Source organism: Embiotoca jacksoni, unplaced genomic scaffold (assembly GCF_022577435.1).
Source record: "Embiotoca jacksoni isolate LCO1_2020_lvr unplaced genomic scaffold, fEmbJac1.0.p SCAF_9, whole genome shotgun sequence".
Lineage (NCBI taxonomy): Eukaryota > Metazoa > Chordata > Actinopteri > Embiotocidae > Embiotoca > Embiotoca jacksoni.
In genome coordinates this window covers 19,600,561-19,613,808 of record NW_027185447.1, presented here as the reverse complement: position 1 = coordinate 19,613,808, position 13,248 = coordinate 19,600,561, and the positions used below count along the sequence as shown (strand labels likewise).

At 40.9% G+C, this 13,248-nt stretch overlaps 2 protein-coding genes across 2 annotated transcripts; both read right to left on the bottom strand.

The window, feature by feature from the left end:
• Window positions 1-142: 142 nt before the first annotated feature.
• On the bottom strand, window positions 143-7,129 carry LOC138193014 (solute carrier family 26 member 9-like). The gene is made up of 18 exons (XM_069140778.1): window positions 7,005-7,129; window positions 6,654-6,793; window positions 6,418-6,528; window positions 6,096-6,271; window positions 5,835-5,999; window positions 5,599-5,751; window positions 5,138-5,220; window positions 4,877-5,024; window positions 4,683-4,796; window positions 3,846-3,923; window positions 3,641-3,736; window positions 3,446-3,552; window positions 3,291-3,360; window positions 3,094-3,186; window positions 2,874-3,014; window positions 2,504-2,749; window positions 1,572-1,626; window positions 143-1,254 (listed from the first exon to the last, which is right to left on the bottom strand). The coding sequence occupies exons 1-18, from the start codon at window positions 7,127-7,129 to the stop codon at window positions 1,097-1,099; spliced, it is 2,259 nt and encodes a 752-aa protein (XP_068996879.1). The 3' UTR covers window positions 143-1,096.
• Window positions 7,130-8,085: 956 nt separating this feature from the next.
• slc48a1a (solute carrier family 48 member 1a) lies at window positions 8,086-12,574 on the bottom strand. Its single transcript, XM_069141169.1, has 3 exons — window positions 11,956-12,574; window positions 9,955-10,122; window positions 8,086-9,832 (listed from the first exon to the last, which is right to left on the bottom strand). The coding sequence occupies exons 1-3, from the start codon at window positions 12,083-12,085 to the stop codon at window positions 9,696-9,698; spliced, it is 435 nt and encodes a 144-aa protein (XP_068997270.1). The 5' UTR covers window positions 12,086-12,574; the 3' UTR covers window positions 8,086-9,695.
• Between the last annotated feature and the right edge of the window lie 674 nt (window positions 12,575-13,248).

Here is a 13,248-nt window from a genome sequence, read left to right as displayed (position 1 = left end):
TCTGGACTTACTTCCTGTTGTGCTGGTATGTACCACCCTCTGCCAGTGGAGGGAAGTACTGATATCTGTGACCGATCACAAAGTAAAACATTTTGTTTAGATGACTGATTGTCCGCTAGAAGATGCAAGATCAAGTACAGGGTGCATTTCAGAAATAAAACATTTTAATTACAGTAACAGTCGATGTTATTGTTTATCTCTGGCATGTTTCCTCCGCTCATGTTTCCCGCAGCACTCAAAACATTTCCTGTAAAAGTAATAATAGTCTTAGACGTGGCTTCGTGATGAATATAAATTTTAGGTAACACTGATATTTTTGTATCAACTAGTGCGCGCCTGTTCCAGACCCTCTTCCTCTTTAATGTTAAGAGTAAGTCCCTGTTTTTCTCCCTCTGCCTGCAGCCAGCAAAGTCAATTCACATATTCAAAGTCAAACAGGCGTGTACACAACGTGATGCTACCAACACTGACACAACATGCAGTAAAGGCGGTGGTGGTACAACATGCTCAGCTTGAACTGTGTGCTGGAGGTAACTCTGAAGAGATCTTCAAGCGGGTTGCACAGCATCCTGTAGAGACCTTCAATAACATTCGCCGGACACGCTGAGAAATATTAACCCCCTCCCCCCCCCAGGATCTAAATCACTCTGAGTATCCACCACTTTTTAAATAGCTGCTTTATTGCTCGCTTTAAAATGACACATACTCCATCTACTTTTATGAATTTTAAAAATTCAAGATGGTCAAATGTGCAATTTTTTTAACCATATTACCTTTTAAATCCCACTGAAAGAAATGTGCGTCCTGCCTGAAAAGGCCACCCGTGCTCATGAGGCAACGAGAGGCATTAGGCAGAATAAAAGAGAGTAAATCTGTCAGGCAGTCCACAATATGCAGCGTGACATTGTGTGTGTGATATTTCTGTTTACCCTTGTTTAACCAGATAAGGTGTCAAAAGCTCTGCTAAAAAGAGGAATTTTTCATAATAAATCTAGTTTTTCTCCTCTTCCTAATCTCTCCCTGTAACCCTAACCTTAGACCGTTTAAACCGCAAGCGTTTGTATGCGATGTTATGAAAAGGATTTTAATGATAAGGTTATTTAATGCAGTGGGGCCCATCTTTGAGGAGACTGCTGTCTTCAGAAGTCGGCTGAGCAAACACCACGGCATCGTGGACGGAAAGAAAGAGACTACTGCGGGCAATATGGCCGTCGTCAAAAGCTCCTCCAGCCTCCAGGTCCTCACACACCTGGGCTGCAGGTAGAAACACAACAAATATTACACAAAGACACAGTTACACAGTTAAACACCCGCCGAGAAAAGAATAAGAGAAGGTTTTAAAGTAGTCAGGCAAAATAAATTACAGTTATTGAGCATCATCTCTTTATCTCACTGGGACATAAAGGACAAGTGTTTACAGCTGTGATGTCAAACTTACAGTTGTACTCTACCCGTGTCCTTCACAGACCTAATTAAATCAGTGTTGAATGAATGACTACTTCATGTTGCCACGCCAACCCTTCAGGTGAACCAACAAGTGAGAACGCATTTAGGTCATTTTAAGATTTTACCTTGAACGTTAGCCAGGTACAGCTCAATGCCCAGCGTAGCGTAGCTCGAGTTCATCTGCGCGGAAAATAAAAGAGAAGACTGTTCACGGACATGTTGAACAAAGTATGATTATACAAAGCCACACTATTAATGCTCTCTAGAAAAGAAAAAAAAAAAGGCAGCGTAAGAAATGCCAGAGTTCAACTCTCGTATCAGACAAACATCCAGCCACAAAAGAATTCAAAATTAGATTTGTAAAAAAAAAAAAAAAGGATAGTAGCTCTTTTTCCATTATTTACACTTTAATTTACACATTTAATTTAGATTGTTCTCTTGCTATTTGTCTGTCTCAGTTTCCTTGGCCTGAAAATATCAACATCAGAAATTTAAATGATTCATTTCACCCTGATTATTCTTGTCAGTTAGACGGCAATTTAATGTCAGCAAACTTATTCCAACTAATATCAACTGTCAACATAAAATGCGTAATGTTGATGCCATTTAAATATATTAATTAAATTAGTCGCCAAGCAGCAAATGGTGAGTATAGCAGTATGACAGATCCAGAAGTGTGTTTTCTTTCAACTCTTACTAACTTTCATGCTACATTATCAATACTGACAAGCCAGTTGGGTGTTAAGAAAAGTTCCTCTCATTCTATTTTCTACATGTAATGTTATTTGAATTAGAACAAGCTAAATTTGGGAAATACTGATACTTTTTTTTAGCCTGTGAGTGCTCAGTGAACAAAGTCCTTGATTAGTACTAGCAGTATTTCTGCCTCTTCAGCTCTGAAATTGTCAGAGAAAACTTGCCTTCTTCATTTTCCTCTTATTTGATTTTATTAAACCTTTTTTGACACTACTAAAATACAGAAAATACAAAAACAATGGATAAGCCACTTGTTTACAGCCTGAATTATATATATATATATTTTTTTTAGGTTTATAACCTTTATCAATACTTTCATGCCCATCAGGTCTATGAAGCAGACCCCTGCCAGGTCGAGGATGAGGGTGTGGAAGGGCGGGGGAGGGGGCGGGGTCTCCAGCGGGACAGTGGGCTCTCGGTCAGGCGCCTGCTCGCCCAGCTCAATGTCCTTACAGCGGAAGTTGATGGTACTCGCGGGAGGTTCAGCTTTGTTGGCACCGCCATCGTTCATATTGAAGTCATCTTGCAGTTCAAGCTGAGACATGGTCTAGATTTTAAGGGAAATATAGACAGAAAGTCACGGGTTAATCCCCTTTATCTGAAGGGAAAATATTGACAGTTAAATGACCCCTAAATGACATGTATCATATTTCATATGCACTTGATCCCACCTGAGCCTTCATGTTAACCAAAGAGCCGAGTTTCCTCCTTCTTGTCTGTTTGTCCTTCTTCTCCTCTTTGGCTTTTTCCCTCTGTTGTTGTTCTGTAAACTTCCGCCTGGCCAGGATGAGTTTTCCAGGGTCCAGCCCGGTCTAGACACAAACATGGTTGCATATGTTAACACCCATATGCCACATAAACGTCTGACTAACCATCATTTTTACAGCGTACCTTTTTGATGACCTTCTGGCGAAATATTTCAGCATTTGCAAAATACAGTGGTGAGCAATAGTTCACTATTTTCACACCTGGTGTTGACATGACCTGTGGAGGTAATACAAAAAAAAAAAAAAAAAAAAAAATGAGATGAGATGCAAGTCCTCTAACATAATCCAAAATGTCAAAAATAAACAAAATACTTCTCATACCTGACTGTACACCTTTGGGTTTCTGTAGATATCTGTATCTACGATCCGAACCACTGCTGAACCGTTACGACTACGAGGAAAAGAACACAGTTGAAAATGAGTAATACTTTACACTTTGGTCCAGAAATACCGCGTACTGCATGGAGTTTACTCACAACTGCGTCTTGAATATCACCACCAGGATGGAAAATCCCACTCCGATCGCAACTCCATACGGCAAGCTAAGAAAGAATGTGGCCAAGAACGACACAACCCACACACACTGCAAGACAAGGAACAACGGAGTAAGATAAAAGTTGCAAAACAACACTGCATTGTACTTCAGTACTGCATCCATGGCTTTGACCTACACAGTCCAGTTTGCTCTTCTTCCATAAGTAAAAGGGATCAGAGAGCTGTAGGAGTGTGTTCTTCAGGTTGACTGCGATCAAGGCTCCAAGCACGGACTTTGAAAACAGACATGACGTGGGTGACGAATCAAGCTGAGGTTTTTTTTTTCCGTTTACCTGTTTTGTGTATTTTCTTGTAAAGTATCATACTGTTATGTCCACCTACTTTTGGAAGTGGCTTCAGGTGGGCTCCCAATGCGAGCATGGTAACCATTACAACCAGCATCACACACAGACTGGCAAACTACAAGTGGAAGCAACAAAAGTAAGGTAGTGAGCAGTTTGAAGTATTATTATTTTCTCACAGTCCGAACTAGATTTTTCTACTAATTTCAAGCAAAACTTGGCGCTAGTCATTGGAGGAATGCAACTAAGTATATTTACTCAATTAATATACTTAAATAAAATGTTTATGTACTGGTACTTAGGTATTTCCTTGTACTGATACTTTTGCTTCTACTCCACTATATTTTGGATAAAGATATTGCACTTTATACTCTATTAGAGTTATTTTAAAGCTGTAGTTGCCACTTATTTAGCAGATTCAGATTACCAATATGAAATACAAGTCAACTAATAAATGATGCTGCATTATCAAACATTAAGCTACCCAGCAGCAATAATTAAAGGGTAAAATGACATATAGTCTGCACTTAGAAAGAGCTAAATCACCTCAGCGGTCTCAAAGCACTTACAGTTGGCCTCCCATTCACACACACACACACACACACACACACACACACACACACACACACACAGGACGACCAAGGGATCAAACCATTAGTTGGCCATTCAGCATAATGAGTACTTTTACTTTAGGTAATATAGGTACATTTTGATGCTGATACTCTTGTACTGACACTTTGGATTTTGAATGCAGGACTTTTCCTCGTGACAAAGTATTTTTATACCGTAGTATTACTACCTTCACTTGACTAAAGAATCAAAATTCTTCTTCCACCACTGGCCTTAGTTACAGTTACAGAATACTTCCAGCACTCACCTGCGATGCTCCTCCAGCACTGTCGACAGCCAGCGTTACAGACAGAGCACAGCAGACCACGTGGATGTTAAAGAAGGACCCGAGCAGATTGCTGCATCCAAGAGCCAACATTTCCTGTACAAGAACATCCGTCCAGCGTTGACAAAAGGGAGTAAAATGTTTAAATGGTGAAAGAGCTGCCAACGTCTTTCTACCTGGTTGGGATCCACATCATAGCCGTGCCTGGCTGCCAGTGTCCTGCCTATAGCCAAGTTGACAACATACCCCACGATAGCCAGGGAGAAAGCTGTGCTCAGCATGTCGTCCCACTGACTCACTGTCGGAAGGGTTGGTGATGGGAATCTGGAAAAAATATTGAAAAAATGAATCTTAAAAAAAAAAAATTAAAAAAATAAATAAAAAGGAAAGGCATGAGTAACTTTTAGAGAAGTCCCCCCCCCCATCTTAAGCTTTACCCCAGAGGGATTTCTCCGACGATGTCCATGTGATAGATCTCGGAAAGATGCAGAGGGCCGGATATGACTGTGGCCACCACCACCTGAGTGAAACAGGAAGATAAATCATTTACCACTATCAACCTCAGACTGTCCATGAGTGAACAAAAAAAAAAATCAGTGCAACAGCGACATCAAATTAGACACATTTTTTTGCATACTTTTAACTTCAGAGAGATGTGCCGTGTTCCAAATCGGATACTTGTGTACCGACACTCACTATTTGAGTGCATATAAGTGCGTTCACACTGTCAAGTACAGAAACCAGCAGCGCACTACGAGTACCAGGATGATGCGCTTAAAACGGTCCAAAAAAAGAAGCATGAAAAGCTGGACACTTTCCACCTTAAACGGTCGCCATCTTGGCTACGTAGCAGGAAGGTATGTCATTTACAACACAGCAATAACAACGAACTACTTACAATGATGATCTCCATGGGAACGGGGAAGGGAAGCTTGTGATGAAAGCGGGAGCTCAGTTGCTTCACCACAATCAAAACTGCACTGCTGACCAGAGCGAACCCTAACGAGGCTACGTTGGTATCAGGTAGGCCGCGTATGATATCTCTGAGAGTCTAAATAAAAAGATTTAAATTACATACGTTACTGAAAAATAATTTTATCAAAATATATTGACGTCAATATGCGAGTCACTTACATATATAACGGCCAGCGGACCACTATAAGGTGGCACTTCGATGCCGAAGACGTACTTGAGCACCGAGATGAGGATCTGCAGTCCTGCAGCCGTCATGAAGCCTCTGACGAAGGACTCTGACAGGTAGATGGCTACAAACCCAAACTGCATGAAGCCAAGACCAATCTGTGCAGACAGAAATCACCATCACCGTGTCACTTTTAAATTATACTTACATTTCTTTCAAATTTCACATTAAAAGAGCTTTTGTGGTACAAATACCTGTATGATTGCGGTGAGGCAGGATAGAGATCCAGATATTCCCAGCCGAGCCCCCGTCATCCCGTCCGTGTCCACGACTGTGGCATTAAGAGTGGCATTGAAACGGCTGAAGCCTGACTCCGGGGCCAGCCGAAGACACACTGTTCCCGCCATTATGCTGAGGACAGCGAAAGTTCCTGCGCATAGAAAGTAGTGTGTCACATCTATTTTCTTTGCCGTTCTGCAAAGTGGGCAAAGTCGGGCTGAGTGCAGCACAGCGCGGCTCCGGCAACTTATCACTGTCATCATAGAAAATTGCCGTAGATAAATCACTCTGATTTACCTGGGACCATCTGGTGAGCGGTGCCCATGAAGAAATATGGGAAGAGGGGGAAGAAAGAGGAATAGAGACCATTGACAGGAGGGAGGCTTGCCAAGAGGGCAAACGCCATCCCTGTAAAGAAGAGAAACTGTCAAATGAATCATGAAAATATAACACAAAAACTATGTTATGCACGGCAACTAGCATCAGTCGGAGGCTTTTATACAGAAGCATCAGACAGGGGAGGATTGACCGACCTTGGGGAACCTGAATGGTGCCAGCGCTGACCCCGCTGATGACATCACACAGTAGATTTTCTTTCACTTTGTACTTGGGCAGCCAGCTCAGCACAGGCAGATGTCTGAATACCAAGCCCCTCAGTCTTGGCAGCGAGCATCTGACGGAAACAAACAAGACAGAGATCCGGTTTTTTTTCCTGCCTGTTCTTTTTGTGAAAGTCCATCACACACGTTCAATCTTTGTACTGAGTCACAGCTACAGCGCTCTCCGCTGTTTGATCACAGCACAAAGCTTGTCACAGGCAGACTTTGTGTGATGTGAAGACATGTTGTTCATGTTGACTGTGCAGGAAGATGGTAAATTTGCACCTGAAGAGTTTCTTCACTGTTTCTCCAACGGGGAACTGACGAGACTTCTTGTCAAACTGTCTGTCAAAGTCTGGTAGGTTATACGCCCGCCTGTCAATCACATATCGTGGGCGTTCCTGGTGCATGGCTACAACACATTTAAACATATCAAGTCTGTGTCAAATATTTTTTTTACATTTCCGTAAAATTACTCATCGATCAAATCATAAAAGCATCGTCAATATTATTAACTCAGCATACTTTAACATGACTTCAGCAATACGTTTATGCAGCCCGGATCTTCAGGGTTGCACTGTTTTACGTTTATATCATATACATTTACATCTGATGAAGGATGAAGGACCAGCCAGCAGGTCCGAGGGCTCCTGAAGCATTTGATCCACACTTCAATTTTAAAGCACGTGCACAAGTGTACTATGTCTTCAATCATAGTCTGCATGCCGTCTTTTTTTTTTTTTCAAAATTAAGTCTACCATGTAAACAATTACAATAGAATGGACCAACACAACATGGCTACTTTACTATCTAGTGAACACTTAAACCATTTAGAACTAATGTACAAGATGTCACAACTGGATATAAAGCTGGAGTTCAAAACAGACTTACTTTTACCATTTAACAAGAGAACACCTGTTGACAATACTGAATACAAATACATATAAAAATGGTATTTTTAAACATTCAGTCAACATGGTGCATTAGGTAAATGGGTCTGTCAATAAAAAATGAAATTCCTACAATACTCTACTGTGCTGATAAAAGAGTCTAAATGTTGCAAGTAAAAATCCCAAAACATCCATCCCAAAGCCAGCGCCGTTTAAAAGCAGTGCAGCTATACAAGTTAAAGCGAAAACCCAAAAGTGTGAGAGGACGGTACTTTACCTCACTGTTAGAGCACAACGTCTGCAGGCATTTGGCTCAGACGTGTGCGTCGCCCACCTGTTTGATCACTTATCAAGCTATGCTCAAGACTCTCTGCACCTTCTGGGCGGTGCTTAAGATGACAAACATTGGTACATGGAGAGTTGGAGGGAAATGGTGTAATGACTTAAAACTGTTGATTCATTAAGAAGACATGATGTAATTAACAATAAATGCATCTTTAATGGGTTCAGTTTCTATTCACATGTAGCATCCACCATCTCGCATTCATTCGCTCATCAACAAAAATTCAAATTGTACATGTTGTAGGGTAAAAGGTGGACCTAAAGCAGTTACAAAGCCGAGTTTATCTGGACCTACGCAGTTCAACTAACTGAAAAATAAATGATACATATGAATATATTTTAACATTAAAAAGGTGAGACAGAAATGATTATGTGAAAAACATGATTTTGTTCCAATGTATGAGAATCTGTGTGCAAATCAATGGCGTCAATATCAGAGCCTAAAGTGCAAATATTCATTACATCCATTTGTGTTTTCTCTAAAAAGAGGAATGTCACAATAGTCAAATGAACTCTTGACAGAAAAAGCATGTCTCCCCCTGGTGGAAGAAAAGAGGAAGAGCACAAACTCCACATATGCCTTCTCTTCAAGCGACTTTTTCAGTTCTTAAGAAAAGAAATGAGAATAAAGGATCTAATCCTCATCCACTAAAGGAGCAGTGTATATAATTTAGTGCCATCTAACCATGAGGTTGTAGATTAAACAACCTGATTACCTCTACAATCATCCTCTGATGGCTGTAAAACTCACGACAGGTCCTCTCTAGCGCTAGTGTTTGATTTGTCCCTTCTGGGCTACTGTAGAAACATGGCAGTGCAACATGGCGGGCTCCATGGAAGCGGACCTGCTCCATAGGCACGCTTTAAAGGATCGTTCTAAGGTAACAAAAACACAATGATCATTCAGCGCATTATTCATCAATGAAAACATAATTATGAATATGATGCATTTCATTTCTGTCAATGGACACCTTAAATCCTAAAAACTGCTCCTTTAACATCTCTATTAAAAGAGTTTCAAATCAGAGTGTAACTCTTCATATCGGTGACTGAACCTCTAAAAACATGTTAATTGCTCAACTGGATGCAAAAAGATTTGAGGTCAATAAGACAGGGACCAGTTGGAAAAAAAAAATCAGCATTTAGTGGTTCAGCACTTTTTCAGCGCTCCAACTATTAAAAAGGTATTTTTGGATGCGGAAAAAAATCAAGCACTCCAATCAAACACGGTAAAACTAGTATTAGGGAGGTTTCAGGTAGTAAAAGGTTTTAGTTTTGGTTCTGAGGATTTCAGCGTTAAGAGTAAGTTTACTTTCATTTTGAACAACCGATCAAGAGATTAAAAAGCTTGTCATGGCGGGAATTTCCTTTTAAATATTTATCCGTCTTAGAATAAACCGAGCCCGAGATAAAAATCTGCCTGGAAAAAGTCATGTGCACGTCTCTTCATAATCGGCCTTGAGTAATTCTTTCTAAAGCAGCTCCAGTCTTCAGAGGTTCGGAGTCACGACTTAATACAGGACTGTAATATGTGGGTCATTAAAAGCAGGAGAACAGGTAGCAATGCGAATACAGAGCTTGTCAAGCAAGAACAAGTGCACTTCCATGTTGTGAAAGTCAGATGACTTTTTAAATCGAGCCATGTTTGCTTTTCCTCCTCTTTGTTACAAAAGCTCGTTGACCAACTCCCGCTGGCAGCCTAAGACCAACGGAAGTCCACTGCAGTCTTTGAAATCAGCACCGACTAGAAATCACTGAGGATGCTGATGTCCGCAAACTCCTGGCGGTATCTGTACGAGTACAAGGCCAAGAGGAAAGACCATTTGAGGGTCAGGAAGCTCCACACACAGGACAGGTAGAGGCTCCTCGGGTCAGTGAGAGCTGTGGGACACAATAAACAAGATGATTAGTGCTTGTTGCATGAGGAGCGGTTGAATTGTTGGCGAGTGTCTATTTCCTGAACATAACTCGTGATAAGATCGGAACAGAATGGAGAGGATTACATTGCTTCTGCGTGATGGCCAGAGTCAGAAACCCAATGAAGGCGCCCACGGCCAAAACTGAGAAGAGCACACCGACACCGATGAAGAATTTGAGGCCCTTGAGCCAGGTGCGCCAGTAGTCCTGCAGGTACATGATGTGTGTGACAAGAGACCAGAGCGCTAAAACCCCTGTCAAAAGAGAAACGCACATTATTTTTGAGTCACTGCAATCGAATGACAAACTACATCCAAGTAACAACAGCATGAAGTTAAAAAAAAAAGTCCCGTGAATGTCAAGCTACAACCTCAGATGCAGATTCATTTGCTCGTTTTAGTATTTAAATATCAGAAACTAGTGGGGGGGGGGGGGGGGGGGGGGGACATAAACATTTCAAAACTCAAGTTTTTCCTGAATAACTCCTATGATACAACAACAAATAGAAAATATGCACAGTCATTAGATTATAAGGAGGTTATGTTTTCAGTGTGTTTTAGTTGTTTGTTTGTTTATCAGCAGGATTGCACAAAAACTACCAGCTAATTTGTCATTCTTCAGAGGTTAGGGTAACACAGGCTAGGCAATGGGGCAACCCATTCAAATTTGGAGCAGGTCCAAATCACGGGGCGGCTGCGTTGCATAAGGCTCGATTTGTTTGGTCTACTAAATGCCAAGAATCTTATGATCCAGTGGACTGTAGTAAAGTTCAAAATAGCCAATTCTAGAAATACAATGACTCCATATGCCAATCCACATTCACAGTTACCCGTAATCCTCTGGGATAAATATGTGCTTGCTCAAACTAAATAACGAAAGCAGTTGCAGTGCAGAAGTCGGGGACGGTGGAATCACAGGGGGGGAAACCAGAACCGGAGCAACTGCAACGTCAGCACAATCGGAACGTGAATTTACATTTCACGGATGTAAAAAAAAACATCTTTCTCGTAAGGAAAAATTGCTTCTGATAACAAGCTGCCATGTTTGCGTTATCATTTCAGTCTAAGCATTTGATATTTCAACATTCACATGATGATGTTATGATGTGTTCTGCATATGAAATATTTTCAGTTTAAAGGTAGATGATTAATGTGTAGCAGAGATGCGAGGCTTCAACTCAGAACGAGTGTATTTTAACAACATTTTTTTTTTTTTATAGTTTTGGAAATACATCCAGGCGTATTTAGCGGCTGCAGTTTCAGATTTGTATATCATATGAGAGCGGACGGTTGGCCTTGGAGGAGGTTTGTGATTCCCGAGCGCCTTTCGAGTTGCAGGTGCATCAGCGGTCGCTGAATATTTTGGCTGATAAGTAACAAAGAAATCGCAATCCACGAAATACCAAAACAGATTTGACTTTATTCAGTGTCTCTTTAATATAGTTGGTTTAGCAGAATACAGACAATTCTATTTTTATACTGAAAAATATCATGCCAACATTGGCGGCGTAGTTGGTTTAAATCCAAGGCTCCAAATCAAGACTTAAGTATTTACTTTTCCAACAATTACTACTAACATATATTCTAATCAGATTTTCTCTCGACTCGACTCGAGCTTTAACAGCTTTAAAAAAAAAAAACCTCACGCATGGGTCAGGCTTTGTGTGGAGGTCCACATGACTTTTACTGAGACTGCTATTATTTATGGAGGATGCAAAAAAAAAAAAAAAGTGATGCTGAAGAAGCAGATTAGCTATAAATCTGATCGTATGCAGAAGAAGTGTGACCGCTGGTAAGTAGTAAGTCAGCTGACGCAAAGCAAAAAAAAAAAAAGCAACCAAATATGAAATCGTGTTTTGTAAAGATGTCAGTGACTTGACAATAAATGTAGGTGACGGAAGAAAACATGTTTATCGGATGACTATGCAGGCCTGCGTTTAGGATTAAGAAGCCTCAGATAAATGGACCGATATCATGTGTGTGTGTGTGGGGGGGGGGGGGGGGGGGAGGAACAAAACAACAACAACAAACAAAAAGACAAAGCCACAAATAAAATGCACAGGTGCTGCACAGGTGTGTTAAACGTACCCGACAGGCCTCCCATGGCCGCCGTCCATGGCTGTTTATACGCGATGTTCCAGACCAGGAAAGCCGAGAGTCCCATCAGAGTTCCGAAGGTGGCGTATCCTACGCTAACGTATACCCTGCCGGTTCCCATTGTAAACTACCGACAGCTCCGACCCCCCAAACGTTTGTAACAGAAGTATAAAATAAATATTTTTGTTTTTGTTTATCTCAGCCCAGACTGCTGTGATATTAAGCTACAGCTTACCGACACATTATGTAATACGCTTAACGACAGGGGGAAAAACGACGAAATTAAATGCAGCCAGGGAGGAGAAAGACGCGTGTTACTGTTCGCGAAGAAAATAAATAATAATAATTAAAAAAAAAAACACAGCTTTAGATATAGCTGGATAAACACACGCGGCGCTGACACACTTTAGATTTCGAGCTAAGAAGTAGCAGCGTCAAAATAACAAGCGCTTATCTGAAGTACACAACAAAGATGACATGCTGGGATGGAGATACCACCAACACCGCGGCTCACCGTCTTCAGCAGCCGACTATACGTCTCTTTAACGACGACATTAATCGTACCTCACATTCACACGCGATGAATAAAGCATATTTGGCGATGATGCGTTGATTAAAAAAAACAACAACAACAACGAATTACTCGGGTGTATGTACAATTAGTTCTTTAAAGTCATCTATCACATGTTCTTTAAATATCTTTGTACCGAGGAAACCCTGACCTCATTGCCACACCGCCCCTAGCGGAGGAAAGAGGAACAGCAGCTTCCGACCTCCAACCTGATGGAGCTGTATAATTAGATGCAGATTAAAGTGCTGTGCAAAAACTGGAAGCACTACAAGTAAAGTGTGGATGCTGACAACAGTAAAGCAATGAATGTCTTTTTTCAATGATACAATATTAACTGAAAAGAAAAACTGAACAAAGTGAATATCTGCCGTGACCACCCTTTGCTCTTTAAAAACCACAAGTTCTTCTACTTTCTCGCAGTTTTTCAAGGTACTCTGCAGGCACTTTGTTCCAAGCATCTTGGAGAATTTTCCACAATTATTCTGTGAATTTAGGATGTCTCAGTGCCGTCTGTCTTCTTCTGTCAGCATCTAAAGCGCTTCATTTTTTTATTTTTTTTTTTGCACACTACTGTACATGGGGCAAGAATATAAATTTTGCTTAAATGAAGGCCATTGACTGCTCACTGGGAAGTTATTTGTTGTTCCTCGTTCTTTCTTTTTGATAAATTACAAATCTATAAACAAAATTGTTGTATGTTCATGAGGTCATAA